The sequence below is a fragment of the Aquila chrysaetos genome, chromosome Z (assembly GCF_900496995.4).
Source record: "Aquila chrysaetos chrysaetos chromosome Z, bAquChr1.4, whole genome shotgun sequence".
Taxonomy (NCBI): domain Eukaryota; kingdom Metazoa; phylum Chordata; class Aves; order Accipitriformes; family Accipitridae; genus Aquila; species Aquila chrysaetos.
The window spans coordinates 286,340-307,064 of record NC_044030.1 but is presented as its reverse complement, the minus strand read 5'-3'; the positions used below and the strand labels follow the sequence as shown (position 1 = coordinate 307,064).

The 20,725-nt window shown below is 40.7% G+C and overlaps 1 protein-coding gene across 2 annotated transcripts in view; it reads left to right on the top strand.

The window, feature by feature from the left end:
• ZCCHC7 (zinc finger CCHC-type containing 7) overlaps window positions 1-20,725 on the top strand; it is a 123,099-nt gene that overhangs the window by 90,964 nt on the left and 11,410 nt on the right. For both annotated transcript variants that reach the window (XM_030005088.1, XM_030005087.1), the window contains exon 8: window positions 6,443-6,478. In XM_030005088.1, coding sequence (XP_029860948.1) covers window positions 6,443-6,478 — 36 coding nt within the window. The remainder of the gene's footprint in view (window positions 1-6,442; window positions 6,479-20,725) is intronic.

Sequence of the window (20,725 nt, the reverse complement as noted above, 5' to 3'; positions counted from 1 at the left end):
GAAAAAAATAAAATCAATTTAATTTGCTACCAATCAAATCAAACCAAGGATAATAAGAAGTAAAACCAAATCTTAAAACACCTTCCCCCCACCTCTCCTTCCGTCCCAGCTCAACCCCACTCCCGATTTCTCTGCCTCCTCCCCCGCAGCAGCACAGGGGGACGGGGAATGGAGGTTGGGGTCAGTTTGTCACACGTTGTCTCTGCCGCTCCTTCCTCCTCAGGGGAGGACTCCTCACTCTTCCCCTGCTCCAGCGTGGGGTCTCTCCCGTGGGAGACAGTCCTTCACAGACTTCTCCGGCATGGGTCCTCCCCACGGGCTGCAGTCCTTCAGGAACAGACTGCTCCAGCGCCGGCTTTCCCATGGAGTCCCGGCCATCTTGGGGGGCATCCCCCTGCTCCGGCGTGGGGTCCTCCATGGGCTGCAGGTGGACATCTGCTCCCCCGCTCCCCTCCATGGGCTGGGGGGGACAGCCTGCCTCCTCACCATGGGCTGCGGGGGCATCCCCTCCTCCCCTCCTTCTTCACTCACCTCGGTGTCTGCAGAGGGGTTCCTCTCACATCCCAATCTCCTCCTCCGCTGCAGATTCCTCTTCTTAAATATGTTATCCTAGAGGTGCTACCACCATCACTGGTTGGGTTGGCCTTGGCCAGAGGTGCGTCCAACTTGGAGCCAGGGAAGCTTCTAGCAGCTTCTCACAGGAGCCACCCCTGCAGCCCCCTCCCCCGCTGCCAAAACCCCACCACACAAACCCAAAACAGGTTCCAGAGGAGACCGGAGCAGTTCATGGAAGAGAAAACCATGGAAGGTTATTGAACACATAGAAACTTTGTTCAGCTTGTGCAGTCATTGAGTTTAAAACAGTTGGGTGTGGAAGAGCGTTATGGAAAGTGTGTGTGCTTGGTCCATTTTTTAGCTCCGTGAGGTATTGTGTTAAGGCCACAGTTAGACACCATGGGCGGGTGGTCTGACATAGTATAGTCATTTCTGTTTTTAGGCTATGTAAGGTGATCATAATAACACCATATGTCTGTGCCTCTGCTAATTACTTTCTGTAAAGAATTTACGAGTCCTGCATGGGGCATTTTATCAAAAACCTGAAAGTGTTTCACCAAGCCCAGTTACTGCGACTGTTCTGTATCAGTCTGCCTGTTGGGATGTTTCTGCTGTCTGTAGGAGCTGGAGGCAGACCACAGGGTTTTGCTCTGAGCCTGGGGCTAAATTAGTCCAATGTTCCCCAAAGTTCTCCAAAATACTCTGAAAATGCTACTGCAGCCTTCATAGAACAGATCTTAATACCGTGTTAGGGAAAAGACTAATATATTCCCTCATTTTTTTGAGATGTTATCAAGTACTTTGAATGCTCCAAAAAAGTTTGAATTTGTCTTTCTCAGAAAGTTCACTGTCTTTTGCTGTGACATAAAGAATGCTGAACAAGCTCCTGTGCACAGTCTGTTTCAGAGTGACTGTCCACAGTTACATTTTTGTCCAGAAGTGAACATGAGGCAGCTCAAGGTGCTTTGCCTAGTTTGATTTGAAAATGCTCAAAGTTATTTAAAACATTTTCAAGGTAGTACATTTATTACCTGTTAGGTCAGTCTCTTTCCCTGAGACAGCCCTGAGAACGTATGGAGTCATCTTAGACGGAGTTGTGTTGGAAGTAGCTCAACCTCGTGCGCTCTCCTTAGGAAGATCATCAGGGGAGCAGGTAGTAGAGCTGTTCAAAAGTTTCACGTGCAGCTCTTTTTGGCCGTATGCTGCTCCCCATGGGAAAGAGCACATCGGACGTTGTGTGCACTTATACAGGTGTGTCTATATATGCATGTGTGTGTACATATATACATATATATATATATATACTTATGCTTGCATGTGTATACGCCGAAAACCCCATGCTGTGAACGTCCTGTGTTTTGCAGGTCCGGTGGCAGTTGGGTGGATGCCACGAGGCGTGCGGTCTACAGTCTCACCTGCCAGCGGCAAGGGTGGGAAAAGGACTTCGTAAACGGGGCGATGCGGCAGGGAGGAGGCAAACGCGGCAGGCAGGGCAGCGTCTCCTTGTATACTTAGGGAAAAACGGCGTGCGGGTGCTTGGTGAGCCGGCAGCCAGCAGTGCGTGGGTTCCGGGCGCTCTTCACCCACGCCGTCCCCCTTCGTGTAAAGACAACGTGCCCAGCTCGGCCCTCCGCCTTCTGTCGTTTTCGGAACCCGTGCTGGCGCTTGCCGCGGGGGACGTGGCCGCCCCTTGCCGGCGGGGATGTGGTTGGGGGCACGGGGGGCAAATCCGGGGGGGGGGGGTGGTTGTGCCGTGGGCCCCCCCCCGCCTGGGCGCCTTGGCGGAAAGCGAGGGATTTCCCCTCCTTCCCTCGCTCCCCAGCGGCGTCCCCCGTTTTTTTCACGCCGGCGGCGAGTCGCTATCCGCCTAATGGTAGGTGTGAGTAAAACGTTACCGGGAGCCCGGTCGACGCCGGCGGTTCACCAGCTCGGCCTGCTCCGCGCCGTCCGCGGCGGTGGCACGGGGAGAGGTCTCGCCATCTGCTCCTGCAGGAGTGGTTTCGAAGGGAAGCATTGTGCGTTTCCCTGCGGCAGTTCCCATGCGGAGGTGATGAAAAGTGTGTGTTTTGGCAAATCTTTTGTTTTATTGTGGTGGCTTGCGGCGGGGCAGCTCCTAGCAGCCGCCGCTTTGACAAAGCACCAGAGGATTCTGTTAAAAAGTTGTGTTTAGTAATTGTAGTCGTCGTGTCAGACCATAACTGACTTGGAGCTGAAGGATTTTTGCGAGATGAGTAGCTGTGCCAGCAGGGACCCAAGTCTCCTGGGCCAGCCGCGCTCTCATTAAGATTTGCCGCTAGCCGTGGCGGTGTTCGGCAAGTATGTGACGTGCATGCTGTTATTGTATGCTTGGCTTGTCAGCCTGCAGCTTTCTGACACTCACTTATGTCACTCTTTATTCAGAGAGGAAGAAGCTTTTGATAATTTGACAAGACAAGCTCTTAAACGATCTAGGTCATGGCCTTCACTGTCTGTGATTGTGAACATATTTCCTGAAAGCCCTGTCACTCATCACAGCTACATTTTCTCCCGGGGAGCCGCAGGCCCGTCCCGGTCTCCTGTCAGCGCGTGCATTTTGGTTATTCATACGCCAAATACAGTAGCGGGGTTTTTCCTTCCCTTTTGCAAATGCTCGCATGTTAGCGAGGCTAATCCTCTCCCCCGCGCCGCGCTCCCAGCAGGGCTGCCGTCGAGGGCCCTCTCGGCGCAAGGCAGACGACCGGCCAAGGGGAGCGGAAAGGAGGAAAGGCCGCTTAGTGCTGTTTTTGTGTTTGCTCATTGTTGTGGAAATATGAGAACTGGTGGCAAGGGCCTCGTCTATTGAGCACTCGAGTCCTGGTCTGCTGTCAGGGGCTGTTTGAGATTGAGTGTTTTATTTTCTTTGATGTTCACGTTTGAGAATAGGGAAGTGGGAATTAAACAACAGATGCATTAAGCCGTTGTTCTGGTAAAACAATAATTAGCACCTGATAAAATTCAATACGGGTCAAAATGTGCGGTACACGGCCTTGATTCATCTGGTGGGGCAACCTTAGCCGGATCAGGCTCGGGTATGAATAATCACCCTTCCAAATTAACCGAACGTGGGCCGCAGCAGAAAGGGCACGAATTTGGGAAAATTAATGGCCCGGCGCTCGCGCGGCAAAAGGCACGCGGACGCGGCGAGAGGCGTGGGGAAGCACACCTCGCCTGCGCTTGCTGCGGCTGTGCCGCCGTGGCACTGCTTTTAAGGGTAGGCACCTTTTGTGCCGGTACATCTAAATGCTAGTAAGGTCAGACCACTGGGGCAGGAAATAAATGCAATTTTATTTTAATGTAGTTCATCACACTGCCATCGTACTTGTATACCGCAAGGGCTTTTCTTTAAATGAGGGCCATTCGTGGTTAAGTACTTTTAAATAAATAAGAAAAATCACAGGTTCGGCGGTTGTTGTATTTGGTTATGCTCTCTTCCATAGCAAACCTCTTTGCTTCATTTGAGAAGCCAGTATTCGGTAGTAATTGTTAATTATACTTTTTGTCATTCCGTGATAGAGGATACAGACAATAACTCCGAGCTGATGCAAGGTAATAAGACTCCTAGTTAAAAGCATCGTTTCTAAAAAGCTGTTGTTTAGCCAGGCATCTGTTTTCGACTATTGTATTCAACTTCTGAAGTTCGTAAGTGATCATTGTGATGATGAAAAGTATTACACCGAATCACCATCTGAATGAAGAAATATGCTTGGCCAATTTTCCCTTACCCCCTTCTTCCTACCTCCCTTAAGTTTTCCCACAGCCTTAAAACATCCTTAAAGACGGTGATGATAAAACCTACCTCTTGATAGCACTGCTGAGATGTTGGGACTGTGCCTCTTCCAGTGTTTTGGTAAGAGCTGTGCCAACTGTAGTTTCCTACTCTGAGTTACAGATTCTCGCTGTAAGTGATGTCTTTGTGTCCAGAGCAAAAAAAAAAAAAAAAAAAAAAACCACACCAACCAAACTATTATTCAAAAATAAAGTAATTTATTTTTTTTTATTATTAAATAGCTGCTGTGTGAGTAAAGGTCATATCACAGAGTGGCATTTTGCCAGTATGTGACAACTCATTGATTGCGATTTTTCAACCATATTAGTCTGGGGACACTGTGGTAATCGAAAACTATCCAGAACTAATGTATAAATAACTGCCTGCTACCCCTGTGCTAAACCAGCAAAAGTCTCATGTACAGTTGAAGCCTTTTACAGGTTTGAGAGAGAAGGCAAGGTCTTTGATAGAATATTTTTATACGCTAGAGAGCCTTTATATATTGTGACTCCCAATCCTGTGTAAGTTAGCGAAGGAGGAAAATCCTTTTGTTTGCACTCGGAAGACAGCTTGAGTGTGTTCAAACTGTCAAATGTTGTAGTCTGTTCCTCTGTTAGAAATGTGTTGCACTTCACACATTTTCTTTATAGAAATATTAATATAAAACTCAAATATTTACATGCAGTATTTGAGTAAGTGGAGAAATGTTGAACCATTACACAGAACAGATTGTAGATTTTTCTCCAGAAAATTGTGTTACTAACAGAATGAATAATAAATAATATCATTTCCATCACATCCGGGAAAAACATACTGTATATGCCATAGGGTGACTGTCAAAAACTTGGATTATTTTTTGAGAGATTCAGTTGCTAATATTGGTTGTTGGGTGTGGTTTTTTTAATTAATATGCTCTGTCAGAATAAAAGAAGGCAAGAATTTAGGCGTGAGCGAAAAATTTATTCGAAATCTAAAGAAATGTTAATAGTACTCATTTGCAAGTAGTCATGAGGCTTCAGTGTTTGAAATTGGAGCTACAGCATATTATGTAGAAGCCACAGAATAACTAATATTTCTTCTTAAAATACTGAAAATTGAGATTGGCAAGCCAAATTGCTAATTGTTCAAATGATTAAGGAGCTACTTTAATAAAAGGTTACATGTTTTAAACAAAAGTGAAAGACCTCCGTTGAAGTAACTGTGTGCACACTCTCTTAAACACTAAAATGGCTAACAGACAAAGTGCCACTATTTCTGTGTCTGTTCATGGCTTGGGGGTCATAGCAGGAGACAGAAATACTGTAAATTTTGTAAAATTAAGAACCCTTGAGAAAGTAACCTCTGTCTCATTGATCATTAACACATTCTGATTTTGTTTAAAGAAGATCCACGTTTTCCTCTTTCCTGTCTCTTATGTATTCCTCAGGTCTATTGTGTTATTGCGGTGATTCAAAAACCTGCTCTGCAGAATTTTTTATAAAGGGCTGCACTTACAAGTTTGTGTGCCAGTCTGGCAAGTTTAAAAAAAAATGTAAAAAAAAAAAAATCAAGCAAGCCATTGTAAAAATAGAAACATTAAAGCAATCTGTTATGCTTCTTGTTTACTACTCATCTGACATTAGGCTACTGAGGATTATTACATGTAACAATTAGATTTTGATTAGGATAGAGATATGTACAAAAATACTAAAATATTTCTATTCCTACATGAAAGGAAGGTACCTTGTGATTTAATTTCCAAAACATTATGTAAATTTAAAATGTCAGAAAACGCAGAATTTAAATTAATTTCTGTTTGTTTTGCAGTGTTAATACTTATTGCAGTTAAGAGCACGTTACTCTCCCAAACTTCTAACCTTCAGAGAAGAAGGGGAGAGAGAAAACTGTTACTGGCTTTCTGACAATGGCAGGGAGTGTGTTAAACCAGTGTAAAATTCAATTAAACTGTCTAGCCAGGTTTTTGAAGCTGAAATGCAGACCCTTTCAGTTAAGCTTCTTATTTTCCTGTGACCGACACCGGTGGATACTGTGTTATGCCAAAACCAACAGGCTGTAAAGCACCTTGTTTCATGCTCCTAGCTGATCAATATTTTTATTTTCCAGGCTTGCCCAGAAATATGGAGGCAGTATCACCTAACAGTAAGTAGAAACACCTTTTTTATTTTCTTCTACACCCAACCTATTTACTCTTCTGTGAACTGCTGACCATAAAATATAGACAAGCATCTTCTGTGAGAAGATAATAAACATCTGAAGAGTTTTTGAACTGAAGAATGCAATGAAACACTGTCACTATTTTTTAAACATCTTTAGAACTTACGATTTCATTTTAATACTGTAATCGTTAAATGAGTGCTTTGCAGCACTCTCTCAGTGACAACATTTACACATATAAAGAGGGTTAAATATTAAGTTGAGATGCATAGCAGAAGCAATAATCCCATCTCAGATATCCCAGATGCTGGCAATTAATCACTGTGTGTGACAAAGCTTTCTTTTTAAATGAGTAAAATAAATCTCAGCTAGAGTGGAAATGTTAATTTGAGCAAATACACTTTATAAACTTTTGCAGATAATTTCTAATTGGTAAGGGTATAGCTATAACTTCCCCTTTGGCCTGCATTAGTTGATCTTTAGTCATTGAAACAAGAAAATAAAACTTTGTGAACTGTACCAGTGTATTACTTAAAAGTTTTTCCTCATATGTAAAATAGAGATAAAAATAAAACAGAATGTGTATAAATTTGTCTAATATTGAAACTTGGAACAATATTTAAATGGTTAAGACAATATTCAATGGATTGGTATCACAAATCTTGAATATATTCATTTATAAAATTATTATACATAAAAACACCTTTAAAGATTATGATTTTTGCTGTTCATCTGAATCTTTGCTGTCATTGCTATCCAGATCAACCTTATATGTATTTAGCTGTTACAGATAATTAATCACTGCTGTCCGTTCAAAACAAAGTAGAAAAGTTTGTCCACTACTTTTCTTTACGAGTCTTTGGTGTGGGCTTTTTCTTTTGAGCAATAAATGGGATGTGCTTTATAATTTGTTGCCTCCACCTCTTCATGGTAGTGGAATGCTCTTTTTTCTGTTTTTGCTTCTAGATTCAATGAATAGGAGAAATCTGTGCTTAAAATCTCTTGCTTGTATTTTCTGCATAATGATTTTAAAACAAAGATCTGCTTTGGAAATACTCCACCCTTTCTGAGCATTTACTTTTCTTTTAAACAGAATTGGTATAGACTTTTAAAAAAATATATTATGAGCAAAAGGTGCATTCACTGAGTATTTTTGTTTGCTTTTTTAAAATTGCATGAAGGAAAAAGGTAAATACTGTCTTTCATTATAATTCCTAAGGGTGCATGTAAAAAACAATTTTGAAATGCTTATTGTATTTGGAATCTAATAATCAGATGGCTATATTAGATGCACTAATATGTTGGGTTCTGGTTTTTACTGAGGTATAAGATTTAATTTAATTTTAGTCTTGCTTGCCATTGAAAATTCCTCAAAAAGTGAATTGCAATCAACACTTAGAAAATAGTTATTTTTGTAAAAAAATGTGGAGGAGCTTAAACCTGACTAAGCGGTTACTAGGGCAGAATTTGAGGTGTCTGAGGTAGAAAATTTTACCTGTGAATTTTGTAGAAAGTGTTCAGAGTTTACACTCTACTTAGTATAAAGCTAACAACATTTGTCAAAACAAGCTCTTGTTAGAAAATGTAGTAGTTACGAATACGAGTGTATTATTAAAAGTACCTATTTGGAACTTCTTAGTGCATTTTAGGGCCATTTTGAAATGTGATCAAATATGGGCACGCAAAGATAAATTGACATTAAGAGAGACCCTAGCTACTGATAATTAATTTTTTATTTTGCAGTGAACTGCAAATTATCTGCAAATAATCCACATTTCTGGTATGTGGGAAATGCTTTGCACGTCTCCATTTTTTGCATGGGAAGACTCACTTTGACTCAAATTTATATTAGTAGTCAGATTAAGCGTGGAATTTAAAAATTTGGGTGGTGAAAGACATGCTTGATATTTAAAATAAGTTATACCTCAAGAAACTGCATTATCTGAATTGTTTAAATGTGTGATAAATGTTCTCTTCTGCACCCAAAGCAGAACAGAAGTAAACAGAGTTCTCACAAGAATCAAAACTTCTGTTAGAATAATGTATATTATGCATGTATTTATAGAATTGCAACTAAAAATTCGAGATCTTTTACTCTCATATCAGCATAGTAGTATTTCACTATAGAAATTAGTTTATAATTTTCCTAGTTTAGAAGAAAAATTTCTGTACAAACAGTATAATAGTTTAAAGAAAAATAATAGAAGTTTAAAAAAAAAGTACTGTTGTGGTTGGTGCTGTGCTGCAGAGGCTGCCTGATTATTCACAAACAGACTAAGGCTACAGTGAGTTTTTCCTGTGCTTTAGCCATGGATACAACCACTACATTTAAATTGATTTTGGTAAATTGATCATGAGTGTCACACTTGCAGGTACATATAAGCGCAAATAAAACAAGGCATTCAGGTTTGTAATAAAAGACCATTTTTATAACGTTGCTTCCAGACAGCCATTACAAAGTTTGTCTAAATGTTTTGCATTATATAACGTATTCTTAGTTAATTACTGTGAATGCTTGTGAAAAACCACACAGCCTTCCACCTTTCTCTTTTGTGAAGCGTTTGGTGATTTTATTCATTATCTGGCTCTTTCCTAAGAGATGGACTGCCATCTATTGACTTCTTGAAGCCCCTGCACAGAAATGTGGATTGACTAGAACAATGACTAAATAATAAATCCATTCGGCTGTTATGGATGGTGGTAGGTTTTTGTTTACATTAGCTGTGGTGACAAATTTTGGCACATTACAAATAATTTGTTGTATGGGCAGAAATGTCTTATTCCAACCAAAATAGACTGCCAGTGCAAGAAATCTTATGAGCAGTTGAAATGGCAAAAAGGATTATAAGCAGAATATTTTAATTTGGCTTTTGATAGAAAAAAGATTATCATATTGTATTCAATGAAGCTTAAATTTAAAGGCTCTATGATAATCAAAGCTTTATAAGTGGATGAAGTTAGTTTCTTTAAACTTGTTCTTTCAACTCTGTTAACTAAAATTATTCTGAAAAAAAACCAATCAAAGTCAGCAGAACAATCCAATTCCCACTGTGATTTAAAATAATATTTAATAACCTCTTTAAGATGGTGATTTAAAACTTTTACAAATCAGTTTCATTGTGCCTGCTCTCTGTGTATTTCTCCTATACCAGAAAAGGGAAATTAAGTTTGTCAAAACATATTTTAACTTTTTCTTCATATAGGTATCTATTTGCAATAAATAGGTTGGGTTTGATACCCGCTTATGCTTATCAAAGAGGTTATTATTATCAATTCAAATAATAACACAAGGACTTCATTGGCAGATCCAAGATAGACAGTTTTGATCATAGCTTACTGCAGTCCAAATAATATGTGTGATTTTTTCACAGACAAGGCATTTGAAGGTCTTGTAAAGCTCTTTGTCGTAGATCATCAGGAAGCTTAGCTTACAACTTTGTCTTTCTAAATGCCAGAGGTTCCACAAACCTAGAGAAATATGGTCTGTGTTCCAAAGGACATGCCATCACATCCCCTTTTCATCTTAAGGATATTGGAGGTGTTCATGGCAGTGCTTTTTCATCCTCAGAATGCTTGGCTCTTTTTCATTCCCTTTCTCTTGTCATTTTGGATTTCAGCTATAGAGACATTTATTAAATATTTTGCACTTAAGTGGAGGCCAGTTTATAGCCCTCTATTTAAAATAAAAAGGAATTCAGTGGAAAAAAATTTGTGAGGTTAAGGCACCCTATAATTTTCATTCGTTTGGTTCAGGTTTGCATTTTATTCTTCAAAAAATACAATAGCGTCCCTCTGAGCTTGATCTGCTGCCCAACTGCCTAACCGCGCGTCCAGTGGCAGTTCCCATTTTAAGTAGGTCCGCGCGCTGGAGGAGAAGAACAATTCCGCTGCGCCCCAGGCTCAGAGGTGCGGTGTGGGGTCCGCGGGGGACAGCTCTTCTCCCCAAGTACGGGAACTGCCATGAATGTCAACAGCTCGGGGCTTCGGGCGGGCGGCAGGATTGGGGCTGGCCCTTTGTGGGGGCACCGCGCCATGGAAGGAGGCTGTTTGCATCCTGCACCCGAACGGGCGGATGGGACCTCGGGTCCAGACCCGCTCCTGTCCCGTAGGTCGTCCTGGGGCTTTGCTGCTGGAGTGACCCGGGGAAAACTGAGGGTAGATATTGGGCTGCTGTGAGCGGTCGCGTTGCCACCCGACAGATGACATCACTGGCGGATAAAGAGGAAATTTATTTTCAGCGCATAGTGACCCATGTTTTGCTTCAGGCGCGAAGCTGCACTTCTTCCGTGTGAGTCCGCCTGAAGCGTAACGCAAACCCCCTTCTGCACGGTGGTGCTGGTGGGGGTACCCAGAAGACGTGCAAATGGCCATCTCAGTATTTCAATATAAAATGGGATACGTGCTGGCTGTGTAGATCTCCCTGTGTATGCTGCACTGCTTCATTGTTCAGAGGGACTCGTGGTGTACAGAAATGAACGTGGCCAGTCCGGCTCAGGAACAAGATGTGGATGCAATAATCAGATAGGAATTAACATCGCAAGTATTAGTATCTTCTTCAGAAAATATCTACAGAGTAATGAAATTCCATCCCTAAAATGGGCAGAGCACAATTTTTCTTTTTCTAACGTGTTTCTCGGTGTAGATGCATATGTTAAAACACAAATTCTGCTCAGATTAGGTGTTTTCTTTCTGTAGGGACTGCTCGTTTTTAATAACCTCTTCCTCCCCCTGTACTGCTCTGGCCATAAGGACTCCTTCCCCCATCCCCTGCCTTCACCGGTCTCATTTATATTAAAGCTCCTAGGCCAAGATGGCCACCAACAGAGTTTTAGAACCATCAGAATTTTTAACTAGCAGAGGCTATCATTTAACATGCTTTTTGACAGTTTGTTAATCTTACTTTAAATCCACTTACATAAAAGAAGGTGAACCAGGAATTGGCTGTTTTGGCCTCTGTGCGTAAAAGACATGAAGGGACAATGCATCTTTTGTGTTTAAATTTTGCGCTCGGATTTCTTTGTGTGCATTATTAAAATTCCTCATGGCCTGCCACTTTTTTTCTGAAATGAAAATGTAAGCAGTGTTGCTTAAAGTCAATTTGTATCCTTTAAAATGTGACTTTCAGAAAGAGAAAATTTAAAATATGACTCTGGCAAAAAAATATTTAAGCTTCAGAGAGAGAGCATTTGTGGTTTCCAGAGCTTTGTAGGTTTTGTGTGGTGAGGGAAAGGATGGGTTTAGAAGTATTTGCAGGAGGAGATTAAGCCTGACTTCCCTGTGTGCAGGGATGGGGCTGCTGCAGTGGCTGTGAACATGGCTGCAGTGCCAGCTCCTCTGGTCTTTGCACGATGCAAGGCTGCAGACCACGAGATCATCACGTTCCTGTTAAATATCTCAGCCCTTGACCAGTTCCTCTCCAGGTGTTTTAAGGTTATTTCTATTAATTCTAGTAAAAATACCACTTTGTTTATGCAGTAGACAGTGTATTTTTTTCGTATTTTGGAATCGCAGAGCGGGCCCTTGTGTGTCAGCACTTCAGTAGCCATTTGACAGGATATTTCACAGGGAAGGCAACCCAAAATTCCCAGGAATATGAATTTAGGGTAAGGATGACTTTGCCTCCTGTGGATTGTGGGGAAACACGAACACCTAGAGTGTGACGGTGTCCCCACGCTTGCCCTTGAGGGAAAGGTACCTTTTGGTGCTTGGGTTCGTGAACATTTCATATGCTCTGAAAATGCATGCTAGCCTCTTTAGCCAGGGGAAGAGGTAGGGCAGATCTTGGACAACAATTGGCAGGTACTTTATTTTTAAATTATCTTCTTGCATTGTTCAAGCCTGAGCCTTACTGCTTTTGCAAGTGCTGTTCTATGACAGAGATGCTTCTGAAATGTCTGCCTGCCCTGCACAGTTGTTCTGGTGAAAATAGGTATGTTAGAGGTGGTTTGATATGGTGTCTAGAGGGTCTCTTGGATTCTATTTTACATTGTGTTTATTTTCCACTACTAGTTATAATTTGTGCCATGTTACCGTTCTCTTTCAAGTTTCAGATATTTTTGAGGCTATCAGAAACTTAACCCCAAAATCTTTTTCTATTGCAAAGAAACTGTATTTCACAAAAGGCAGTATTCTTTCTGCTAGTTTTTTTTACAGAAAACAAAGAGAATTTCAGGTCCTGAAAAAAGTGTAAATTTTTTAGTACAAAGCATATACTATAGCTTTCAGTACAAAAGCATGCTAGATAGAGTTCTTTCCCAATTTTTACTTGAAAATTGTATTTAAAATATTACAGGAAAAAGTAGCAGCTTCAATAACTTTATATCAATATGTAACATCTAGAAAAAATACTGTTTAGAGTTCGCCTTTTGATGAAGATGTTGGGTTTTAACTAATACCCCTGGCCAGTTATGATTACCGAATAATTAGGGATTTTTCTGTGTTGGTTAAGTTGAAATAGAAAGTTCAAGCTGGTTATCTGTAGAATGCCAACACATCTTTGCACTTGCACTTTCTTTCCTGGGAAAAAGTGGCAGTGTCTTGGCACCTCTTTACTGCAGAGGACGGATCCCTAGCTGATGTCTGCTTTTACATCCCGGGGTTGTGGTCGTTACCCCAGGTCAGCATCTGGCTCTTGGGCAGGCTGGACCAGAAACCTGCAGGCTCCTGCACAGACCTAAGGCTGTTTTCGGGTGGGCTGTGTGACCTTCCAATAGCACAGTCATCAGCTGCCACTTACCTTACTCATGTAAGCACGGTAGAAAGCTTGCCTGCTTTATCTTAACGTTTATCTGTCTCATGCTCTTCCCCATCTGTCTCCCCAGAAAATAAAATAAAAGGTGCTTTTAAATTGAGGGTTAAAGTCTGATTACGTCTTGACCAGAAATTGCATTTTGATATATTTCTGGAAGCAGTCTGGGACTGGGGGGAATTAAAAAGCTTGACTGTCTGAACCAAGTGATTTCCATTTCTCTGATTTTGGGGTTCCAAATAACCTCCTTGAAGTGTTTGTGTTTGAGAAGTGGCATCTTTCAGAGAATCCCTGACTTCAATATGCACGCTATTGTTATTTAAGGAACTCTCTGTTTTCTGCAAAAGCAATACCTTTTAGGCCTGCCTTTAAATGGGAAAAGGAGAAGAGCAGGGGATGGAAATCAAAAGGGGATGGAAATTAACGTATTTTAATATTTTGAATGTTTAAATCTATTGTTAGCTAACCCCTGCATGCCCAGAAAGCTATTTGTGCAGTATGTGACATTTTTCAAATGCTGTGCCAGCAATCCTGGTGGCGAGATGCACTCATGACTGGAGAAAGACTGGAGAGAGCTGCTCCCTCCCACGCAAACTTGTGGGCAGGAATTGCTCTGTTCTCAACATAGAAACTACCACCTGCATTCCTCCTTTGCCCAACACACGCCAAAACTGTTGGATAAGTGGTTAATTAAACAGAAAACAGGATGGTAAGATTCATTGGTGAAATGTCTCCCCATCATATCCATAACTGCAGTTCTTTTAAGGGAAAGGATTAAGATGATCTTTTCTTTAATGCTTACAAATTTGGTAAAAATTTTCACCTCTCTTTCGTATAGTTTGAAAACGTGAACCTATATGATCATTTAAATAATTTTTACTATTTCAAGTATTAACCATCTAAATAAGGAAAATAGAATTTTCAAGTTAGAATGAGATTTCCAATGCATTTTAAAAACAGACTTTCATTTGAGGAAAAAAATTTAAATATTTCTATGCCCTTTTTCTGCAGTAAATTCTGTTTATGAATATTCATATTAAAGTTCCTGTATTCCTGAAAATTATTCCTCTGAACTTGGTATGAAGGTGTTTTTTCTCAGTTTTGTTAGAACTTGGAGTCGGTTTCAAAATTCCACAGGAAACCAAAAATTATCTGTGATCTGTCAGACATTTTAAAACATACAAAAATCACACTTTCATGTAGGTAACGTAAAATGTATTTTGGTGCATTTTTGTGTTGCAAAGTGGAAAAAATGTACAATGTCAGTAGAGTGTAAATCTCCATGAACTGTTGGCACGTATATCCTAACTAGGAACAGTATTTTGCTTGTCAAACGTCCACTCAGTAGCTGCTTGTAAATTAGGTGGTTTAGTAGTACTGAAACTGTTGCATTTTATCATACAAATGCTTTTCATGTTGAAACGTCACAGGTATTTAGCAACAGCAGTCTATGGAGCTCTGCGCTGGCAGCAGCGTATGTGATTGTCCATGTTGCTGCCAGACCTGCTAGTTCATCTTGTCAACGATCTGTGTGTATTAGGAGCAGCCAGGAGCTCACATGGGTTAGACGGTAACTTTCTCAAGTTATGCTTGATCATGTTAATAATCTACGGATTAGGATTCCCTAAAAGTATTCACTGATTTAATTCTGAGAGGGTCTATCATGTCAATAATATTAGTACATCTTGTTAGGTCCTGTCATATGAATAGAAAAGTTACTATCCCCGTGACAGAATTGTCCTGATTTTTATTTCAAATTTTGAAAAATCAAGCATAAAGGGAATTAAAGGGAACCAAAGACCTGTATAAAGTGATGGGTAGCATAGAGCCATGTGCCGTAAGTGGGTAGTATTTTACTGCAGTACTGGAGAAGTCTCAGAGCAGTGGGTGATTTGCATGATATATGCATATGTGCTATCGTACCCACATATGGCAAAAGAAGAAGGCATCCCTCAGAATTTTTAGCTTCAGGGGAGTGAAGTTAGGCCTTCAGTTTTAACTTATTTTTGAATGTTAGATTTGGATTAAATTAACATTTGACAAACATACCCCACTGGCTGTGAGTATGACTCTGAAATGGGCGCAAACAGCCACCCTCATCCTTCACCGGTGCTGGCAGCACCTCGCATCGAAACAGACCATGACGCCACAGCCTTGGCTGGTCTTCTCACCTCTGCCAGGAGCTGATAAACTTCTACTCGCTGCTTCGTTAGGCATTTTACCCTGTAGCCCAATCTGCGTCGAGGCCCCTGTCGCTGGTCCCTCCTCGGTGCCTCCGCGACGCACACGGTGCTGCAGCGATGATGCCCTGCATGGCACGAAAGCACCGCAGGCAGGGGCATGGCAGAGGCTTCGATTCTCCGCAAGTAGAAGGGGGGCAACGCTTGCAGGAAGAGGTGCTATTTTTACAGCAGACCAGGTGATATATTTGCAAGAAATGGACGGCCGCAGCTTGGGTTCAAAGCTTCTCAGAGCCAGTGTCAAGTCCAAAAGCTGCTTGTCTTTTTTTCTGTCTTTTTTTATTTCCCCCCTCCCCTCAAACGTGCAGTTTCTCTGCCTGTAGTAACTGCTCATCTTGTAGCTAACAGAACTAATTTCATGTTTCTTGACTATGCATTTAATTCTGTTTCTAAAGTATATTTGTAACTTCATTCGGCACTTAAAAAAGGGAGCGGTGAGTGCCTGTGCACAAGCATACACAAACATTGAAGGATTTCTGTGGACTACGTGATAACCTGAAATATCTTTTGCTTTAAAATTAATTGTGCCAGATTTGCACGTGCTATCCAGTTTCTGTCTGACTTATTTTGATGGCAGATGAGACCCTGGTTAAATTAATTGTGCTTTTCTGATGATGGTGTGAGAAGGGAAAGAGAGGGAAAATAATATCACTGAGATACTCAAAAGTTGGTCTGGAGAAAACAGTTTTGATCAACGGCATATTTATGTGATGTGAGAGAGCAGAAATCTAAATCTTGTGATCCATTTTCAGATGCTGTAGACTATTCAGAAAGTCCCAAGTCATATTAAAGTAAAAATTTTATGGAATTGAGTCTGATTTAAAAAAATAGGTGTGCAAGAAGGACATGGAAAAGCTTTTGTGTGTTAATGGTTGTATATAGGCTGTGAGACATTTCTTCAAGGACATATTCTGGATTAATGTCACTCATTATAAAGCTAGGTAAAAATAATTATGGTATTACTGAATATATATGATGCTCTTAAATGGAGCACACATGAAAAAATTATGAGGAAACTGATAAACATCAACATGCACAGTTAACATGTTGGTAAGGAAATGTAAGGAAAATGCTTCTCTAAAATTGGCTGTCAGTAAAGGATGATACAGATTCAAGGCCAGATGCTAGGAAGTTTAAAGAAAAAAGCTTGAATTATTGTTTATTTAGAACAGACCCCAGCAAAAACTCACTTCTACCAAACTGATGCACCACTCCTTTGGCATCTCATATCCTGCAGAAGCACTGTATTTTTTCTGTGTTTACTTCAATTTTAGCTGTGATCAGAAATCACCTCAAAGTAAATATCTATTAAGAATGCTCCCCTAAGAAAGTTGTTTCATATGTGGTACTTCCTCCTTTTGCATCTGATGGTGAAAGGTGATTAGTAGACGACATAAAGGTTAAAGAGAGAGAGAAAGGAAGCTGTAAATCATCTAGAATGACAGTAAAAATTAAAACCTTGGGGTTTGTTGGGCTCCCCGGTGTATTAGCTAATAAATATAACCATGCTTTAGTTCTGTTCATCTTCTGATTTTACAGGCTTTGCAAATGTTTGTGTTCAGATTAATGTATAAATGTATGTGTAAGTATGCATACACTTAGTGCGGCAAGTGTGCGTGCGTGTAGTGCCTGCCCGCGCGCACTCTCTGTGCGCGTATGCCTGGGCGCGCATATAACGACGTTTGGCGAGTCTCCTAATAAACATTCAAATAAAATATACGTGTCCCCATGCATGAGTCTCCTCCTCCTCCTTCTTCCCTGCCTCTGCCCCACGCACCCACCTCCCCCACCCCACTTCAAAGCTTGTGGTCCTTTTTCCATCCTTGTACTAAAAGGTTTCTTTGTAAGCCAGGCCATTTGTCCATCATTGTTTGGGGTCCAAACAGTGGTAAAATACCCTGTCACCGATCCAGAGTGCTGTGAATGGCAGCTTCTCTCCGGACAATTGGCGGTGGTGCCGAGAAATATTCCTGAGAGGATTATTTAACCTTTCAATTTAGGGGGCACAAAGCCTGGCTGATTAATGAACTTTCTGATGGGCGCTGATAAGCGGATCTATTTCTTTATTTCCTCTAAAAGTGATTCCTTCTCCTGTCCCATATTACTATAATCTTAAACATAAAATGTGGCAAATAGATTAAAAAACAGCACTAAAGAGTTTATCTGGCTGGCAAACTGAAGGAGCTAAATTAAAATTGGTAATGAAAGCAGTGGCTGAGCCCTGTATATGGTTTTTAAATGCGCTGTGTATTTTGAAGAGACTTATTCTCCAGCTTGCCTGGTAATGACTGCTTTTGGTGCACAGTCCGGGGCTGGCTTCTGTTATCCCCCCAAAAAAATGAGTTGTGTTATCTGGATGACTGCAGACACATATGCATCCCCCTTTCTCACTGCATGGGCAGACAAGGTCGATAGCATTACAAGGTATTTGTGGCAGTGCTTGTTTCAGTTTTCAGAGCTGCCAGTTTTCAGCCAGATTTGAATTACAAAAGAAGAAGCTGGCATGAAAATTGAAAGGGTTTATCGGCTAGTCTGAAGCCTCATAGCACATTGCTTATTTATGCAGTCCATTTGCACCAGGAAATGTAAAAAGGAAATACATTTTAAAAATAAGGTCATAAAGACCCAGATATGTTTAAGATGGCAAATAAAATATAGATACCTATAATATCTTTCCAGGAAACGATTTCACTTAATGTTGCACATTACTTCAGAGGAGCATTTATGTTACTGTCATAAATTTGTGCATTTGTGTCACTGTATAGATAGTCTCTGGGGATTAAGAAGGAAGTGTTTGCTAACTTACTTTAAAATTAAAATAGAAGGAAGATAGGTTTGTAGTTTGAGAGCTACATCAGAAATAGTTGAAGTTTAATGCACCGTCCTATTTAAATAACGTTTTGCATTCCGTGTAAAATTAGCCATGGGCGACTGCATAGATGCCACCACCTTTGGAGAAAATTGGGATGCCTTTTAAACCATGAAGATTTTGAGGCATTCAGGGATTGTATTGTTGTTATCCTTACTATCTTGCATATATTCATTTTCTCTACAAACTTGAGATTTTTTTGTCCATTTTTCAGAAAAGACTTCTAGAATTAATATTTTAGTATTTTTTCTCTGCTTGTAAGAGTATCAAAAGATTACATTCATTTCTTTTAAATATATGATATTGTACTTTTTGTCTCTTCCTTTAACGTTTTCACACAGTCAATTGTAGGTGCTATTTGCATCTATTTAAAATGCATTATAGAAATGTCTTATTTCTGTAGAAAATGACCACTTCACAGTGCTTGTACTGCGGACTGAACAAGTTAAATTCCTTCTTCTGGGAAAGGCTTTGTTTTTCCAGACTCTGCAATCAAAAAATAAAATTTTGTCCGTTGATTTGTAATTTAATTTGAATCATGTACTTAAAAAAAACCCCAAACCTAAAAGTTGATTAGATCACTGTTTTCTTGGTTATTTGACCATGTTTTGTTGATACCCAAAAGGGTGGAAAGAATGTTAGAAGCACATTTAGTAAACTGAATTACAAGGTATAATTTGTGGAAAGATACTCAGGTGCAACCTCCACAACTCCTGTCAGAAGAGCAAGGTTTTTTAGATGGCTGAAAAAAATGAAGAAATAAAATTCGGTAAAGAAATTCTTCTATTTATAATTGTTTGGAGTTTTGTGGGATTGAAAGTCAAAATACTAAATTTGTCTGTTTCTCATTTATTAGCATGCATCAAGCTCAATATGTTTCTGTCATGAATTTTCATAAGGATTTTTACTACGTAGCATGTGTGGCTTAATGATGCAATCACCTGATAGACTAGGAAGACTCCAAAGGAGACGTTCCGGTCTGTTGTGTACATAATACTTGTTTCAAAAATCTGCCTAATTAAGGAATTACCCAATGGAATGCAAGTCTATTGGGTGCATGACATGGTTAAAGAAAATAACAACAACAAAAACCCTTATTATAATTACAATATTACATGATATCTTATATTGGCAATTTTGAATATAAGGGAATGATGCTAACCTGCCATTGTTTCAGCTGGTATACAAGTAGGTTATGATAATTTCTAAAGGGAAAAGAAATGTATATTTTTCAGTGATAGAGCTGTTCTGACCATTTCCCTGTCCAACTCCAGTCTACAACCCACAGTGTGTAATGATTCACTTGATGATCATCTTTCAGTGGCTCAAGAAATTGTTGAAACATCACTGCTAATGAGTTTTACTCCCAGCTTTATGTCTTGTTTGTCTCAGTGAGTTGCACAAAAACAGACTGTGCAGTATGCAGAACTCATGCATTGGTTGTGGTGGGCATGTTGTTGGAAGGAGTGTGCCAGATCTGCTGTTTGGGTTGTGTAGGTGTCCTCCCCCTGCACTTCTTTCTTTAATCCACTGTTTAATTACTTATCTTTACAGTACAACAAGAAATAACAGTAAAAAGTATCTGATAGATTAAGTATGAGCATAGCAATTGATATAATGGATCAGAAGAACTAAGTGTCCCTTCTCGGCACGTGAGAACAGTGCTGGGTGATTTGGAGGTGGAGTAAGTAGCCGTAGCTAGCCAGCCCTGGGGTGCACTCAGTGAGGAGTTTACAAAATTATTGCCTTGCATCCTAAAAAGGACTTGCCCAAACTGGTGTTGGATGTAACCAAAAAAAACCCCTCGGTGCAAGCCTTAAGCAGAGGCACCGTGATCGCTGATGGATCGATGGAGGGCATGACCTTTGTTTCATCTGATTACAAGACTCTGGATGGCATGGGGAACTTTTCTGATTTTTATTTAGTTGTCAGAGTGGTTTTGCTGGCGCACGAGGTAGGGTGGAAATCTTTTCTTTTGGCAGGTACTTTATCGGTTTGGGTCCAGTGCGTCTTTGTGAGTTCTGAGCGATGACTGCACAGATCTGGCTCAAACTGCCCTTGGTTGTCAGTGAAGCCGGGTGCGTGTTGTCGTACCGGTCTGAATATCGAAGCGTGCCGTTACGCGTTATGCTGTACTGTAGAAGTCAGTTGGGACAGCTAGCTGTGAGATGCATTTGTCCAGCACGGGCAGTCTGAGTTGCACAAAAGGGTCTCGCCTGTGGTCCTCCGCACCGTCGAAGTCCATGCGTCGCATAATCTGGAGGAGCAGAGAAATACACAAAAATGAAGGTCAGAAGATTTTCCTTAATTAGTGAGATTTAGCCAGATTGCAGATCCTAAGTAGTAATGAGCTTCATAAAAGCGAGCCCTCATTG